We start from the raw sequence: 18,850 nt of genomic DNA, 5'->3' as shown, positions 1-18,850 counted from the left end.
AAAACAGCACCACCTTCCTGATTTGACACTTTCTTTGAAACCATTAGGAAGACTAACTTTATGACAGTCATCCATTGCCTTTTACATATCTGCATGGCGATGCTGAATTTTCAAAAGCTCTGACTGTAATGAGGGTCTCTGAAAGGAAATGCTGTTCCACTTATTATAAGAGAGAGATTGATAAGAGCATTGTTTAATGTTAGTGGGAGATGAGTGAACAATGGAAACTCCTCCATAAATCAGTATGTAAGGGTAACTTCCCCAAAGTGTGACTGGCATATTTGTTTCTCATTCTTTTTTATTGTGTTCCCAAAACATATTCAACTGAAATTCTGTTTTTCCTTAAAGCTCCTGTGAAGAGTTTGTATCCAGTAATGAAATTAACAGACAACAATTGTGATGCCTCTTTGTGACAAACAAATCAAAACAGGATCGTCAGACGAGACAGATCATTTCAAGATAGGGCCACTTTGACATGCCTCACCTTTAGAGTATTATAATTATTTAAACAAATGTATTGTTGGTTAAGATTTGCTTAGTAACTGAATGTGCTTGGAGAAAAAGAAATTGCCTGCATCATAGCTTCCCATTAATGGCTAACAGGACAAATAAGCAGTCATTGTTATGATTTTGGGGTGGTCAATCACATTCCAGGAGGGCTCTGGTCAGCCCTCGGCTACCACTAGATCTGCCTTTGGTCGGAATGAGAACCATGCTCTGTGTAGCAAAGACGGACACACTGATCAATCATCTCCACATTCAGACACAAAACAAGGGCAAACTTCACAAAACTACCAAACTTTATAGGAGTGATGGTGTCTGAAGATGATTAGAGCCATATGTGTTGTAAACAGGACTTTCAGATGGAGCAGATCATTTGTTTTAAAGTGGATGTAGTGCTGCTTTAAATTTAAAAAAAAAAAAGAAAAGAAGATTAATTATATATTCAGTGCTAGCGCTGGGTATTAATTTCAGGACTGGCATCATGACCTAACCTGACATGCCAGATGAATGTGTTTCACATATCCAACTGGAAAACCTTTCATATACAGCGTTTGGGAAAGGGCAGAGCCTTTAAAAAAAAACTTGGAGGGTGATTTGATGAACGTTCTCTCTGTCACATCTTTACTGGCCAATCAGAGCAACAATACATGTGATAGCCACTACCAAGCTCTGCCCATACCAAAGGACTAAACGCCATATAGAACTGCATAACACGAACCATGGTGACTGTAAACATGTCAGTACACAACTTTTGTTGTTTTTGAAAAGAAAACAACTCACTGCTGTTCAAAAATTGATGGTGTTTAATGATGGCTCCTTGGATATTTTAGCCTTTCATTGATTTTATAGATCAATCATGGTCAATAAAATTTTGGCCTTTTTTGACAAAAAAACCCCACCTGTGTCTGGAAGGTCCATTCACTGGTGAATCAGTATTCCTGACTACCATTACACCATGGAGACAAAAGAACACTAGAAGCAACTCAGAGAAAAGGTCATTAAAAAGTATATGTCAGAGGATAGATACAAAAAATCTTTGAGGTACTGAAGATCTCCCAGAGTTCAGTTAAATCCATCATCATGAAATGGAAGGAATATGGCACATGTGTAGATCTGCATAGATCAGGCCGTCCTAAAAAAAATGAGTGACTGTGCAAGAAGACCAGTGAGAGAGGCCACCAAGACACCTATGATAGCCAGCTCTGAAGGAGTTATGATCTTCATCAGCTGAGATGGGAGAGACTCTACGTACAACATCTGTTGCCTGCATTCTTTGCCAGTCGAAGCTTTATTGGAGAGAAAGTCACTGTTGAGGAAACTCATTAAATCTCGTCTACAGTTCACCAAAAGGCATGTGGGAGACTCTATGGTCAAGTGAAAGACAATTCTTTGGTCTGAAGAGAGCAAAATGGTGCTTTTTGGCTATCAGACAAGACTTTATGCTCTGAGGACACCAAACACCGCACATCACCACAAACACACCATCCCCACTGTGAAGCATGAAGGTGGCAGCATCATGCTGTGGGGATGCTTCTTTGCAGCTGGCCCTGAAAGGCTTGCCAAAATAGGAAAATCCAGGGGGACAATTTTATTCAGTCTGCCAGAGAACTACGGCTTGGGAGAAGGTTTATTTCCCAGCAAGACAATGACCCAAAGCATACAGCAAAAGCTACACAGAAATGGTTTAAAGACAACATGGTGAATGCTCTGAAGTGGCCGAGTCAATGCCCAGATCTCAATCCAAAAGAGAATTTGTGGCTGTACTTGAAAAGAGTTGTTCATGTCTGATCCTTGTTGAACCTGACAGAGCTTGAGCAGTTTTGCAAAGAGGAATGGAGTAAAATTACAGTGCCCAGGTGTTCAAGCCTGATTGAGACCTATCCACACAGACTCAGGGCTGTGATTGCAAGCAAAGGTGAATCTACTAAATACTGACTACCTCCCAGTAGCAACTTATCCAGCAGGGTTTTTGCTCAATCAGTCTCAATCTCTTCATAGCTCTATCCATCACTGTCTGCTTCTGTCTCTTTTCCTCTGCCTTTGTTTTAGACAGCTGAAGGCTGAAGCTGCTGTGAGAACTCTTCTTGTAAAGTTGTGTGCACTTCTCTAGAGATGTGGTCTGTGGATAAAGCTGTGCTGTAAGCAGACATTCAGCTCAGTGGTAATGAGGTAGAAACCTTTCTCCCTGTTAACAGTCATCATACTGTTCGATTGACTTTGAAACTACTATTTTATGGTGTTGATGCTTTAACTGTATGCTGCTACAACAGCAGAGATAAATGACTGACTCTCAAAATAAAGCAGAATGAGAATATTCTTAAAGACACTACCTAGATGATAATTTTCAGAGGCTTCTTTTTATTCCCTTTTCCACTTAAACACATGCCTTTTTTACCAGTGATTTCTTGTTCTCATTCCAGAGAACTTGGGGTAATTTTCCAAAGTACCTGTTCATTTTTTCACATGGTGGTGGTGCTGGTTCCCTTTTCCCAAAGGTTTCTGACTCTCGTGTAGTCCTGACTTCCTCCATGTTGGTCTGTGTGGCTGCACGAGTATTCACACAGTTTCACAATGGAAATGACTGATTATAAACCGTGTTATTGTTCTCGACTGTCGTCATCATCCTTGTGACAGTGAAAATAAAGTGACACAAAGGGGATCTGATGAAAACTGTGGGAATAGGATGGAGAAGTAGCATTTATCAGTAGATTTAAAACATGAATAATTAAAGTGTCCAGATGATAGCCTGAATTATCAATCTTACATCACCAGCCTTTACTCGCAGGTAACAACACACTCACTCTAGCACACACACACCCACACACAGATAGCATGATGTAGTTCCTCTTCTTGTTGGGTTTTCACCCTCCTGCTTCAGGCAGACATAAATACAGAGACGCTCGCTGAGTTCATGCAGACAAACTGAAAACCACCTCAGGCGGTCATTCTTCTTTGACTTTACTCTTCCACTCATTGTTTTAACTGAAGATCAAGACTGGGTTTCAAGGTAAGATCTACTACATTCATTATTCAAAAGCTTTTACCTTAAAAACTCAGATGCATGGATGTTATTTTAACACATTACACTTAAAACTCCTTGATAATGACAGATTCCTTTATTAGAAAGAATTTAGTTGCAAGTAAAAGTAAAGCAAAGTAAAAGTGGACATGGATCCATAAATTAAGTAACAACTGTATCACAGCTGGTTTTGATTATTTTCTCTGTAATGAGAATCTTTCTCACAGAAACATTATGAATAAGTTAACTATAATTTTATGTCAAATTTTACTCTTCAAAAATCATTTTCTTTTTCAGAACCTCATTTGCTCACTTGCTTTTTTAACCTACAGTGCTTAACAAATTTTTGAGACCACCCTAACCCTAACCAAAGTAAAGTTTATGCCACAGCTGCCCTAAATTAACAGCATTGGTACTGGATTTTTTTTTTTTTCAAAAATTGAAAATTGATTGAATTTTCAAATTTACTGATTTACAAAAAACTGAAAAAATAGTAAAGCGCATCAGTATTTCTTGATTAATATGTCACATTATAGTTATTTACTTTCATTCCTGAACAGAAAACTGAGTTTTAGTGGTTGAATGTTATGCTTGATTCATTTGTGACTTCTCAGAGAAGCCCAGTGAGCCGGCTCAAATTTGGGTGAATCCAGTTTGAAATTCCTCATTCCTGTTCAAAATGGTTCAAATGAAAATGAAAGAGTCTGCATTAAAGCACTTCATGATGCTGGATGGTCTTTGGGACAAACATGACAGGTGGTCTAATAAATTTGTTAAGCATTGTATATAGCATCTTTGATTGGGCTTAGCCAAATGGGGGGCCCATGGAGGTCAGCAAATTCATGGTCCATTATACTGAGCTGTGATAACCAGATTTTATTTTTCACGTGAATAATAATCACTCTTATCAAAGCAACAAATATTTTTTTATGTATGTTTTGCCTTAAGTATATTGCCTTTTTCAAATGTAAACCCTTTTCCTGAAACAGATCTCCTTGATCTTAATTCAGGCATTGCACAACTAAAAGATAAAATAGGTAAATATATATAAAACAGAGATGAGAGGTATACAAACTGTGAGGAAGTGATAGTGTGTGATTGATGCCATTTGATTGCTACAATTTAAGATTAAAGGGGACATATTTTACCCTTTTAAGACAGGTTTATATTGTTCTCAGAGGTCCCCAAAACATGCCTGTGAAGTTTGTTGCTCAAAAAAACACTCCAATATTGGATTTTTGCATGTCTAAAAACCCCTCTGTTCTAGCCCTTCTCAGAACAAGCCGTTTCTGTGTCTGTGGCTTTAAATGGTAATTAGCAGTCTGACTCCTCCCCTGACCACACCCCTCTCAGGAAATGGATGTGGCGCTCCTGATGTTACAATGTTACAGACACTTTTATCCAAAGTTTAGGACCTGACTGGGATTCAAACCATCAATCCCCCAGACAAAAGTCAGCAGGGTAACCCACTGAGCGATCCAGCATCTCAGCTGGCAGCTGAGAGGAAGATCAGGAGATGAGGGTGGAACTTTCTTCCAAGCAGGGAGGGCCAACCAAACCTGGGGGCGGGTGCTTCCTCCCTATATGACATCATGAGGGGAAAATCTGAGAACGGCTTGTTAGAGCACACATTTTCTGAAAGTTGGGGGGGGGGGGTTTCTGGTATTTGAGGGGATTGTTGACATACCAGGGGCACATGTTTTTGTTAGAAAAGCCCCCCAAAAAGTGATTTTTGCATAATATGTCCCCTTTAAAGGTCCTTGTAGTTCCTCAAAATAAATTCTAATTGTGTTACTGACCAGGTGTGTCACTGAGCCTCAGCCTTTTAGGATATGATAACCACCGGCAGTAATAAATGGACTTATAATTCTTTATTTCAGATGCATTTGTTGTTCCTCCTGCTCCTGTGTGCTGCTTCATGCTGCGCCAACACTCACAGCAACCAGCCAGACATTGAACCTCTCATGGATAATGGTTAGTAGGCACACAAAGGTGTGTGGAGTGGCTTCCTATATGGGTTATAGAGCATTTTAGACCAAATTCTCATTTCCTTGTCATTTATCCTCACTTTTTGTACATATGTATATGTTTAACCTCTGTGTGTTTTTGTCTATAGTTCTGGTGTTGAGGGTGCCCTATGGTAAAGGCAGCAGGGTGTATGTTAACCTGACATGTGGAGGAGCTCATCAGAATCAGCCTGTGATCTGGAAAAAAGATGGTAATGTGGTTTTATTATGACTGATAATTCTTCTTTCGCTACTAGTTCTCTTAACAATGCCCATGCATTACGCTCCCTGTAATAAAAACTCAGATGTAGACATTTCTCTGAGTTTTCACTGTTGAAGCTAGTGTCACACTGAACATAATATGTCTCAGGTATGGAGCTTGAACCAGCTCTGCAGGGGAACCACATCAGAGTCCTGGTGAGGGAGATGGATGGAGGAAACTACACCTGTCACCAGAGCACTGATGGACAATACCTCAACCACACTGTAATCCTGGTACGATCAGATCCGGACAACAGGACTGTCATTCTGAAGGAAAAATCCCCCAAAGAAGGTAATAGATACAGGGAAAGAAAGTCAAGGTACACAACAAGTTAAAAGACAAACAAAGAAAAAGATGAGTGGTGTTGTCAGACCTGGTGTGAAGAGACTCAGGATGGATGAAAGTAAAAGCTTGGATAAGAAAGATCACCAGAGAGGATGATATGAGTTATGAGGAAGTGACAAGAAAGCAGAAAACATTCAAAAGAAATCATGAATGACTGGGCTCATGGACTATAAAATTATATCAAAGGATCAGCAATAGTTACGAAGAGGTAGAAGAAAGAGAAAGAGTGACAATGTGGAGAGGTAGAAAGAAAAGGACAACACAACAAGTGTCAGAAAGGAAAAGCAAAAGAGAACTAAAAACAAAGTGTGTCTATTTAATTCTTGGATATTATTTGATTTAATCAGGTCATCTTTCTATTGTTAACATATCTAAAAAAGTCACATCCTTTCTAAACTTTTGTGCCATTTGACAATATTTAGTGTCCACATTGATTAAATAAATGCTAAAAAAAAAAGTCAAGACGGCTGCATAAAAAATATCATTTTCCCCTCATCTTTCCATCTCAGAAGCTCCTGTGACGAGTTTTAATCTGGTTATGAAATAGTCTCAAATTAACACTTAAGTCTCTTTATGAAACATATGGGATCACAGTGACAAAATCAATCCTTTCAGAATCAGATTTAGCTTTATTGGCCTCATTTGCTTGCGCAAGAAGGAATTTGACTCCGATTAGCTTTGCTCTCAATGCACAGGAATTGAATGATAAATATTTAAAAACAAAAAACTTAAAATATATACAAGCTCTTGCTAGGTTTTTTCCTTTTATATATAAGAATGTGTGTGTTGCTAGTATGGTTGCAGGATGTGCAGAGTGCAAGAATGCAGACTAGACATGATCAGAAGTGAAAAATACATAAAGATGTGTGCAGATTACATGAGTAAGATAGGATCATTTAAGATAGTTGAATAGTGCAAATGTGCATATGAGGTGAGGCATTTTACCACAGAGAGCATTCTTACAGTGTTTGAGTTAGAGTAGACTGATTAATTACTACAGCATTTCAGTACGGTAAATAGATTAAATAAGTAATTAGGACGGTGAACAGATTAATAAGTGCAAATTTGCATATTGGGTAAGGCATTTTACTGCATTCATTAAGTTACAGTTAATAAATTAATCAATTAGTGTACATGTGCATATGAGGTGAGGAATTTTACCACAGTGAGCTTTCTTACTGTATTTGAGATACAGTAAAGCAGTCAGAGACAGTGAAGGATATTTTACATTAAGCAGAGCTAAAGGTGCTTGTTGAATGAAAGTTCTGCTTTCTGACACTTCAGTGAAGTATTTTTATGTGTGAGTGCCAGTACCAAAGGACTGGTGTCAGACAAAATGATTGAAAGGGGTCTGGCTACAGACTGCAGATCTCAGAAGCCCTCTCTAGCAGACCACAATGTGTGAAGTTGCATCCGTCAGAATGGGAGTGATGTAATTTGCCAGTAAAATGCACTACCTGTTTAAAAGATGAAAATAATAATAACCACACTGTAAACAAGACTACGTAACATTTTATAGATAAAACAGGAAAAGGTCAGAGGTTTAATCAGGATAAAAAAATTTACAGACCTGTTTCCGAAGTAGTTATGCAAACAGTGGTTCACTTCGTTTGCTTTAGCTAAAGCTAATGTAGCTATGCTAGCTACCTTGTTAACAGCACTTCATAAGCCAATGTAACTACATTAGCTTTAGCAACATGAGCTTCAGCAACATGAGCTGTATCAACATGAGCTTTTAGCAAATATAGTCACAAAGGTAATGTAGCTTTGTAGCTTAAATAGCAAAGCTGTCCTTAACAAATGTAGCATAGGATAATATAGCTTTGTTGGCTTTAGCTTTAGCTTTAGCTACATTAGCTACGTAGCTTTTTCATGTGCATAGAATATGGGTTTATGAGACTTGCAAAACTGTATGAGGTGTACCTACATTACTAATACTAATACTACTACTACTACTAAGGCTAGAGCTAGTTTGGTTAGCTTATTTAGATAGGACAGCTGAAAAGAGACAGAAAATATGGGGAGAGTGGGGGAAGACATGTACCAAACAGCACTGTGACTGGGGACAGAGTGTTGGATCCAAAACAAAGTAGAAGGCAAAGAGAAAAAGTCTGCACACCAAGGAGCTTCCACATCAGGCATTTATTAATAATCAAGTGCTATATGGAGTCAATATGCTCTTCTTCAGATTCGAGCTTGTCTGTAATCATGTTTTGCAGGGGAACTTTTTGACTTTCAGCTTTTGATATCCTAAACCTTACCCTAACACTAACTGTAAGTTTAAACCAGTCTTTCTGGGAAACGTTTAGTGTGTATTTCAGTCCTGACAAATGTGGAGTCTCACAGTAGTGGTATGCAAGAGGGGGTGTCTGAGATCTGCAGTCTGTAGCCAGACTGTGTTGAAGTGATTAGCTAAACAATTTTAATGTACATTTTAAATAGAAGTATTGTTTTTGTTGTTGAAACCACTTGTGGCCAGATGGGTAGGTCATGCTCCTTGTGGGCAGCTTGGGTCAAGTCTAATCTGGGACTCCTTTCCTGCATGCCATTCCTTGCCCTTTTATCTCTGTTTCCCTCTCTTTCTACTGTCCCACTCTATAATAAAGGCACAAAAAGCCCAGAAATAACATCCAAAGAACACCCATGAAAAACAAACTCTATAAGCCCATTTAAAAGACAAAATCACCAAAGAAATAAGAGACACTGTTTTGTCCACTGGGGGCGCAAAAATCCCCACAAACACAGAGTCCCCGCAGGAGCTTCAAATGCCAGGACCTTCAAAAGGAATCCCCTGACACACATAAAAATGCTCGTGGCTTGTGTGAGTGTTGTATGTAAACCATACAGTTTCAACAGAGGATTACACCGACTCTGTTTGTGTCCCTCCAGGTCACATCCACTGTACAGCTCCAAACTACAGAGGCTCATTCCACTGCACCTGGACAAGAACGGAGGACAGACCCAACGCTGCTGTGCTGCTGGTGAAGGCTGAGCGGTGAGGACAGAATAACACAAAAATCACCCCTCAAAATCCTGTTTTAGATATATTTGTATTTATCATTGTCTTCCTCTTCTCAGTGATCTGAAAAAGATTCCCTGTGTACTGGATGCTGATGGTTCAGGGGTCCGCTGTCAGGACACAGACTGCCAACACAACGAGGAGCAGCACAGCATCTCCATCACTGTTTACATACGCAGCTACTCTCTCCTGGAGGCTTACAGTAAGACCTTCTACCTCAGAGATATTGGTGAGTGTTTAAATGCTTGTGTCAGAGCTATTTATGGCAGCCCTAAGCAGTCATGCATTTTTTATGCTACATGATGAGTTATTTCCTTTTGTTCTTGTGAGACTTTGTCAAAATTATCTCATATACATAGAAATAGATTTAACCTCTTAGTATGGGCATTGGTTACATGGTCACAACCAGGACTATTATAGTGATCAAGCTAATGTTTGTTCTGCATTATGGTTCCCAACCTGGGGCATGTCTGCTCTGAAGTAGTCAAAAATGGATTTGCATAAATTAACTGAAATTGTGATAACACACCTTTTTAATACTATATTGAAAGGACTTTAATAGATGTGTGTGAACCTACCTTCTTAGGGTTTTGTAAATGAAAAAATTCAGATCAATTATGATTTTTGACATTCCACATTTTATGTGGGTCTTGGGGAGGCTCAGCTTTTTCTAGATACAAGTAGGGGGATCTCCAAAAAAAAAAAAAAAACATAAAAAAGGTTGGGAACCACCGCTCTAGATCATCAGAAAATGATCTCTTCAAGGGGAACCAGATTTGATATTGAAATAATGACATAAATTAATCCATTAAAATGAGAAAATAAGCTTTAGTATCCTGAGATAATGATGGAGTCAATTGAATGTAAGGATATATGCCTGCTTACAGCATCTATACTTTCATTGTTGTCTGATTTGTTTTTCCATTGTTCAGTAATTTTTAAATGGGGTACTTTGACAAAAGTTGTCAGAAAACTTTAAAGAGTTGCTCCTCTTGAAAATTTAGCTTCTACTTTTTGGCCCATTTGTGAAGCAAATATTTAAATCAATACCCGCTGTTTCCTCACTTTTTTTAGTGAGGCCAGCAATGCTCCCAAACTTACAGACCAGTGACAGAAGAGTGTTCAGCTGGGGTTACCCTGAGTCCTGGGAAAAGCCCTGCACATATTTCCGCCTGCAGTTTGAGGTGAAGGTGGTCCACAGTGGAAATGACTGCAGCAGTGAGGATCACATAGAGGTAAGTCAATACATGCATTATTTACTAAAGAATAGTTCAAAGTTATGTCTGAAGCTGCATTTAACCAAGTACACTGAGTCTGATATGAAGCCTCTTCTCTCATGTAGTACAACACCACTGAGCAGACTCAGTACGAGGTCAATGTCAAAACAAGAAGGTTTGTTTTCTGTGTGCGGGCTCAGGACAAATTCACCAGAGGGCCATTCAGCCACTGGAGTAATTGCATGTAAGTTTAATACTAAAACCACTTGAGTATTCATGATTCATCCATACATTTCTCTGACCACTACTGTGTCTTTCTAACCTCTCTGTCTTCAGGGTGAATCGAAACGATGTGAAATGCTAGATCCTGTCACGGACTGTGGCCATGAAGAAATGAGAAGAAGTATTTCTTTTTTTTTTTTAGTTTTTAAGATTTTTAAAGCAAAGCTGGGCTTTAGCAATGAGTCTGTACATGTACAGTATTTATTGATCATTCACTTATTTTATGCAATTGGAATTTGATTGTATTTATTAAGAAGTTGTTCATAATAAAATTAAAATCAATGACTCATAAAAAATGTATACTGTATTTTTTCATGCATATCATGGCAAATGTTTTCCAGTTACAGCAGTGACTGCACTAATTTATTGAAAATATGCTATAGCTTCAGCTTTCATAGTATATGACTTAAAGCTCCCACTGGGAGCGTTCTGTTGGTGTTAGATGTGGCTCTCCTGATCAGAACTTTCTTCCAAATGAGGAGGGCCAACCAAACCTGGGGGCAATGCTAAATGCCACATGACATCATGAAGGGAAAATCTGAGAATGGCTTGTTTCGGCACACATTTTCTGAAAGGTGGAGAAAGAGCTGGGAGGGTAGGGGTTCTGATTCTTGGGGGCATTGTGGACAGGCCAGAGGCACGTCTTTGTTAGAAAAGCCTGAAAAAGAGCATTCTGCAGATGTGACCTTTAAGAGAAATAAACAATTTAGCATTAACTCTGTCAACAGGAGGAACAGCACAGAGTAACACAGTAGCAGCAGAAAACAGGAAACGATGCTGCACACTCCGTGTGTCACTCAAACCTCAGTGTTGATTGGCTGGTTGCTGTGTGACATCAGACCAGTCAGATTGTGTTGTGGGCAGGACATTAGCTGAGGCTATAGAGAGTAAAAACAAAACCAGAGTGGAAGATGGACCTTGCAGTGGAGCCAAAGTTGCACATTTGAATTATTGATTTGGACGATTATCAGTAAATAAAATGCTTTCTACTGATAATCAGCTAAATGCAAAATATTGGCATTAATAATCTGCCAGGCCGATAATCAGTCCACCCCTAGCCACAACCAGCAAAACTCTTCACAGGGAAGCTTTAAAGTGTAATAAACAACAGAGACAATCTAGGTACAAAAAAGGTTTTATTGTCATATTTACAGCCAGGATGATAGAGATGTGATGAGGGAAACACTAAAAAGGCCGATCACAGGAGATCATTCCAAGAAATTTAAGGATTTAAATCTCAAAGAGAACTGTAATCCTGATGAAATCTGAAAATCCCATCCCTGATGTTTCCAAGAGCTTCAGGTGCTCCATACACTCCCACAGCCCTTCCACTTCTTTATCCATAACTTAAAATAAACACTGACATCAAGTGCAAAAACATTAATCTCATTCAAGAAAAGCTAACAAAAACAACAGGAATCTCCACATCTTGTGCAGTCAGTTTCTTGCATCATTCCTCACTTTTTAAAGTACTATCCCTAGAAACAAAAACAGTTTAATAAATGGTCTAAAAAAACACCAACTGTAACAAAGAGTGTGTGTTTAGCAATGCAACAGAGCTGGCATGTAACAAGAAAACAAAAACAAACACAAAAACACTCTTCCCATCCCCTCATTAAAAGCTCACCCTCTACTTAAGCACCTACAGTATATTTGTGTAAAGAAAACATGTAGGATTTCTCCAATCCTCAAGCAGCGAGATATCAAGTTATAACAGGTGATGATAACTGTAACAAATCTCAATCTTAGCCTCTTTTAGTGTCACAGTGGTTTGAGGATTATTGCATATATTACATTTCAGACTGTGGTAGCTGCATGCAGCAGATTGTTGCCAAATGACTTGGATTCATTTTTGATATTTTAGTGTTCTGAACACAATGCCGTAATTTTCACTTGATTTCCTTCAATGTTGCATGTACTAAACTCACCACATGAACTAAGGTAAACAATTACAAATGTTCAATAGCGTCATCACTCTTTGTTCTTGGTCCATCTCAATCTCTTGAAAATACACAAAAGGTAAACTTTTCTTGTTAGGAGAACTTTGTTTACAGAATTTTGTTTTAGCTTGCATTGCAGAGCATTAACACTCGATACTCACAGCAGAGTACGCCATCTCTTAACTGAGAGACAAGCAACATCACACAAACTACAATTCACCATGAAGAAAAATCTTTAACCTACAGTCATGTACAGAAGTTTTAGGTATGTAGGGTGCTAACCACAGGGCCTGATGTGCCACAGCCTAGGGGCTGGAGGGGTCAGCTGCAAAAATCAAGCTAGATACATGTCGACACACATGTCGCTCAGCAGCCAAGGTCAAGCTTGATGGCATCTCTATTGTCCAGGCCTTTTCACCCCTGGAAATGCGCCCAGAGAGAGATCCACAGATATCCACTGTGGATATCCACAGTACAAACAGGGGCTTGTGGCAACCCTACTACTCACTCAGATGGTACCCTAGGCCATGCTTACTCACCACGTCCATCCTTTAAGCAGGCTACACACTACACGATAATTGTGCCAGTTGTTAGTTTGTGTCAACTAAGCAAGTGTTTAACCATGTGTACTAAAAAACATACCATAAACTAACCGTCAAAGGAGGGAGCTGGACCAAAATGAAAACCGTAATGGACTTAGCATGTAGCTAACTTCTAATCACAGTAACTTCTTCACCTTAAAGTCATGTGTGACCGCGCGAGATTTGGAGTTTTGAGAGATAAGACCAGGCCTAGACTGTGGTAGTCAGTGAACAGATCTAAAAATCTTTATGTGTGTGGCAGGCTTATACTCTGCCCCAAAGGTGTGGACTTTGTTATTTTTTCAACAAATTACTATGCCATGCCCCTGGTAATATGCAAAGACATCCAGAGCACGACCAGGGTTGAATCAATCCTCCTTCCCACCCAAAAGTGCCCTCAGGCAGGCTTACTTGCCAAATCTACACCTTACTTCAGCCTCAATTTTTGACCCAAACATGCCTAAAAGTTCTGCACAGTACTGTATGTGGAAGACCAAGTATGTTTAAAAGCTGTTAAGATATGATTTTTAAACTGTGAATTTAACCTAACTGAAGTCAGTTTGTTGTTGATTGTGAGTCTCAAAGGCTCAAGACATGGGGCCTCAAACCTTTAAAGTGTTTAACTCACACGGGTGGATTTAACAAGTACCACAGAAACCGATAATAACAGCCATTATTTTAAAAATGCAAACAATATTTTGTACAAAATGTACATGGCCTAGGAAAGACAAATAACATGCAAACACAGAAATTGGGAAGCCCATCTCAGTCCTGAGCTTTGAAGAGCTGGTTAGCATGGGATCTGTCATAAAGGTTGAAATGAGGGGCTTGTAGTAGCAAATAGTTTGTGTGGATGTTTGAAAGGGCTCAACACTGGGGAGAAGGAGTCTTCAAGTTTTTGCAGAGGGTGTAGTCTGTCTTCAGTGGTGCTGCCTCTTAGATAGGTACCTGCACAACCAAATTCACATAAAAACACATCTAAATGTTTAATTCTTAAAAGTATTTTGTAAATGATGTTGATTTCTATTTCTCCTGAAAGTACTTTTCACAGGTTTTGGAGTGTGTTATGTGGCTACTATAATACGACTGTTTCGTGTGTGCATACCTCTCCCAGTGTTTGTGGTTGAGACCACTGAAATCTTCAAGCTTGGCGATTTCTTTGAGGTACTGAGCCAGTTTGTACAGCTCTCTGTCCTTCTCCCTGTTCATGTGGGCCTTCATGAAGGGTCGGATCTGACACAAAAAGCCACGCAAGTTGTCTTCAAATGTGTGCAAAATGCTACAATAATGAGGGATAGGTCATGTTATGACGACACTGCTGCTGACTGCCTACCTTTAGTCCGTTCTGTGGGTTCATGAGGAAGTTTCGTCCGATGTCGTCAAACATTATGGTGTTCTTCCTGTTGTAAAATTCTCCATACTTCCCCCATATCACACCCAGGGGCTTCACCTGGATATGCGCATGCCATAAAACACAATAGATTACCTTTTCATAAAGCAAAATAACTGATAATATCAGCAATCTAATCTAACAGAACAGGACAGTATTCTAAAAGTAGGATCAGCTGTCTGCGTACCAACCTCCACTACTCCTCTCTTTGGAGTGTGTACTGTGATCATTGCTGCACTGTCCAACATGAAGGTGATCTTGTAGTGAGGATTGTCTGTCACTCCCAGCTCCTCAACACACAAACATACACACACACGCCAGTGTTAACCTCTGTTACCTGACAGAACCCACATATTGCCAGTTAAATTGTTCAACAGTGCCCTCTTTTGGCATAAAGAGGTAGAGTACAGTAATTTTTCAGTCGACTGATGATGGGTGATAAAAATATTCTTCTGAAAAAGAACACAAAAAAACATCACGTAGGATACTTACTTTCATTTTAGCATCGATCCACTTCATACTTGTAGCAGCTAAGAAGAGAGAGTACATGTGAGATTAAACTTTTACAAGAAAACAGTGAAATAAAAAATCAAATGCTTAAAATATATTTACAACAGACAAAAACATTACATTATAGACCGCAAGTCATTGAGACACACCGTAATCTATCCATTTAATAATATGCTGCACAGTTATTATCACAATTGAGTACTGAGACAATTGAATGAAGACACATATTTTTATAAATAACATTCGCCAGCTCATTTATATGAAACAATGCATTTAAGTTCAGGAGAGATTTAATAACAAGAGAAGAAGTGAAGATAGAATACATACACCAGATGACAATGTCATAGTCTTCATAGGCTGATGTAAGAAACTCATGTAGGTATGGTCTCATCAGCTCCTGACCCGTTTCTGCGCACGACTTGTGATCTAAACACACAAATCAGACAGTGAATGCTTTACGTCCTATCCTATCAACTAATACCTGATGTCAGAGCTTTATGTTAATTCAGAAGTGTCAACCCTGAAGCTCTCCCAGACTACATTTGAACAAAATATGTGAAGACTAGAATTGACAAAATAGGCTAAATTTAAACTTTGGTACAAATTTTGATACCACAGAAACTACACATAAAAGCCAGGCAACTATTATAGGGCAATTTATTATTTTTAATCAACAGAAGTTGCAGAGAAACCCCCGCACACTGTCCAACTTGCACAATTACCTTGGTAACATTACATTTTAGACAGTGCCCCCTTCTTTGCTCTCTGTCTTAAGTAGGGCTGAGCAGTTAATAAAAAAAATAGAGTAAATCACAATTTAGCCCTCTGCTTTTTTTAAAGCACAGGCAGTGCAACATTTCTGTAACCCTGAAATGTGTAAAAATAACAGTTTAATGCAATTTCTTTGCAGCAGAGATGTTACGCTCTACACATTATGCAAACATTTGAGTGTCTTATTTTTAAGGTAGGTTACAAAATTACTACTTTTCTTGTCCTTATATGATTTTCTTATTCAAAAAAAGGTTAATAGAGAAATTTTAGTCCAGTTCAAAATAGCAATAATATCAACTTTGCAATATGAGTCCAAATAATTCAAATCTGATACCATTTGAGTTTATTTATTTCTAATATTATGTTGATTGTAAGATAGACTGATTATTTTGCTTGTGTTTGTTGAGTTATACATAAGATGAATAACCTAAAATAATCAAATTATAATTGCAAATTGGAAAAAAAATCGCAATAAGATTATCTTTGCAAATTGTTCAGCCCCATTGTTACAAAACAAAAGACTATCCAAAAAAATATATTTTATAAGGTGCTTAAATATAATAGCATCTTTTGATTGAGGTGTATATTGTGAGTAATTTATATATTGTTGCAGTACAAACTGGATGAATATGTAGTAAAATGTGCTGAAAAAATGTTAAGAATTGTTATATGGATTTATTTCAATGTTAGCATAAAAATGATTTGTTCTTCATTTTGAAAAAGGGGTGAGATTAAATACGTGCATACTTCTTCCCATTCCTTTCCAAAATGTAATCTACATATTTCATTAAGTGTAATCGTTTCATTTGCATCACTTCATTTATTTATTTGTATATGTCTCTATGGCTTTGTATGATAACTTTCTTTTTTCCTTCTTTTTTCACAAGTTAAAAATTAACATTTCAATCAATCAATCAATAAATCAATCAATCGAATATCTGTGTCATTCTAACTCACCAAACAATGTGTAGTCCACATCTAGTACCAAAAGCCTCTTGCCTTCTCTGGGAGGGTTCAGCTCCTCCACCTTATAGTCTTTCACTCTACGAGCAATTTTAGCAAGGTTCTCCTCTCTGAGGACATAGAACAATATTTGTGTTCTAGATATACACATATACAGTGTGTCCACTTATAAATCTTAGCTAGCTTTTATATAGCCAAAACAATAAAAAATTATCAACACAAACCTGTTCTCCACTTCAATGACCTCCTCCTCAATGTCGAAATCATTAACCACATCATCGTTCTCTGGAGGAGGAGCTAAGACATCCTCCTTCACAAGGAAAAAACATTAAAAGACAGAGTATGCCAGAAAGCAAATGTGATATATTGATGCACCACTGTGTGGTAATAAAAACAGTATTACTCAAGTCAGTGTCCTGTGTCTTGTTTTTGTTTAAATTCACCCTGACACCTACCAGGCTTTCCTCTCTGGTACCCATCATCATGATCTTAGTGTTTGGCTTCAGCTTCAGAGAGCCTAGCTTCACCTCATCCTCTGCAGGTTTGCCTAGAGGAAAGAATGAAAGATTAAAATCAAAATAGGAAAATACAGAAGCTAACAAACAAGCTGATTAATCACCATATTTACACACTAAATATCAGATATTTACAGTAAAAGAAATTTCAAACATTGCTCACAAAAATACCCCAAAACAAAACCTACAAAGACCAATCAAGTCAAGATATCTTCCATCTGGTTTCAACATCACATTTCCTTATTTACATTAGCGCCAAAAGATATGGCCTCTCACCTTTCACCTTAAGTCCCAGCAGTTTCTGTCTCTCTGGCAACACCCCAGTCAGAGTCTTAATGGACTGTTTCAGGTCCAACACTGTGTCCTCCTCAGACAAAGAACTGATGTTGTACTCCTGACCTCCCCATTTTATGATTACTGATACTGACATGGCTCACACGGGCTCCTCACATACATACGCACACACACTTAATAGAAGCTGCACGTGCACAGACAAGTGCACACACTCTCAAAATGTAACTGCCAAGCTTAAGTGACATACATGCACACGTACACCTTGAAAAAAGAGAGATGGAAACAAAACAAGGGGAGGTGTCAGGATGTCTTCGACTATTGCTTCAGCAAAACAATGTAAGCAAAACTTGTCGTCACAACAGTTACGCATGGTTCGTTTTATCTAGATAATCAAATACACAATAGGCAAATGCCACCTAATCACAGGTGACAGTGACTGTCCCTGATGTTGATATTTTTAGCATGAGACAGCTAACATTAGCTAGCAACAATGTAAACATGCTAGGCAACTGGTCAACTCGCTCACATTAGCTGACTAAGCTACACGGGATGAGTAACATTACCTGGAAGAGCAAAAATAACATGTGATAGTTGGCAAATACTGTCAAATTCGGTTGAAGTTTGAATGAATGAAGTTTGCCGTTAAGCTTCATTCAGCGCGAGGCACACACTTTCTTCTTCCTGGCGTCCCAAATCCGGCCGGACATGACGTAGATATAAAAGCTTTGTTACCATAGTGACATAATCAAAAGAATGATATAGCTGCAAGTTGTTTTATCCTTAAATGCCTTTGCATCGAAATGTCACAAAAAATAAACAAGGCAAATCGCTACTAGAAGCAAATAAATATCTATCTCCAGCTGTTCCGAAATAAACACGTAACACTGCTTAGTTAATGCATTTTAACATATTTTTGCACTTCAGAAATTATAACTGCTAGGTCACATAATAACTAGACCGTAAGACTGTAGATGATAGGTTGTTTTTCTTAAAGTAATTTTATTTTGTTGTTGTTATTTTTCAATTATCTATAAAGAGTGGAAATTTTTTCTGAGCATTTTATCCCATCGAAAAAATGTTTCGTGATTTTTTAGTGTGTGTTTTAAATACTTAAGTACATCATATATTTTTAGAACGTGTATTATTGTTATGCCACCACTTATTAACTTCTCGTTCATCCTTCGTTTGGATTTACTTGAGTATGGCTGCGTTTACTGCGTTTCATTGTCGAC

The 18,850-nt window shown here is 38.3% G+C and overlaps 2 protein-coding genes across 2 annotated transcripts; one reads left to right on the top strand and one right to left on the bottom strand.

The window, feature by feature from the left end:
• Nucleotides 1-3,430: 3,430 nt before the first annotated feature.
• Nucleotides 3,431-10,824, top strand: il12bb (interleukin 12B, b). Its single transcript, XM_041801902.1, has 9 exons — nucleotides 3,431-3,511; nucleotides 5,404-5,497; nucleotides 5,640-5,741; nucleotides 5,900-6,082; nucleotides 9,026-9,131; nucleotides 9,215-9,384; nucleotides 10,230-10,390; nucleotides 10,498-10,616; nucleotides 10,709-10,824. Exons 2-9 carry the CDS (start codon nucleotides 5,404-5,406, stop codon nucleotides 10,734-10,736), a joined length of 963 nt encoding a protein of 320 aa, XP_041657836.1. The 5' UTR covers nucleotides 3,431-3,511; the 3' UTR covers nucleotides 10,737-10,824.
• Nucleotides 10,825-11,791: 967 nt separating this feature from the next.
• Nucleotides 11,792-18,311, bottom strand: ublcp1 (ubiquitin-like domain containing CTD phosphatase 1). Its single transcript, XM_041800597.1, has 11 exons — nucleotides 18,182-18,311; nucleotides 17,601-17,879; nucleotides 17,265-17,356; nucleotides 17,034-17,119; nucleotides 16,804-16,919; nucleotides 15,403-15,501; nucleotides 15,058-15,095; nucleotides 14,757-14,855; nucleotides 14,509-14,625; nucleotides 14,281-14,408; nucleotides 11,792-14,123 (listed from the first exon to the last, which is right to left on the bottom strand). Exons 2-11 carry the CDS (start codon nucleotides 17,752-17,754, stop codon nucleotides 14,096-14,098), a joined length of 957 nt encoding a protein of 318 aa, XP_041656531.1. The 5' UTR covers nucleotides 17,755-17,879; nucleotides 18,182-18,311; the 3' UTR covers nucleotides 11,792-14,095.
• Between the last annotated feature and the right edge of the window lie 539 nt (nucleotides 18,312-18,850).

This window comes from Cheilinus undulatus, linkage group 12, assembly GCF_018320785.1.
Source record: "Cheilinus undulatus linkage group 12, ASM1832078v1, whole genome shotgun sequence".
In the NCBI taxonomy this organism is placed as follows: domain Eukaryota; kingdom Metazoa; phylum Chordata; class Actinopteri; order Labriformes; family Labridae; genus Cheilinus; species Cheilinus undulatus.
The sequence above is the reverse complement of the archived record's forward strand: the minus strand, read 5'-3'. Positions and strand labels throughout refer to the sequence as shown.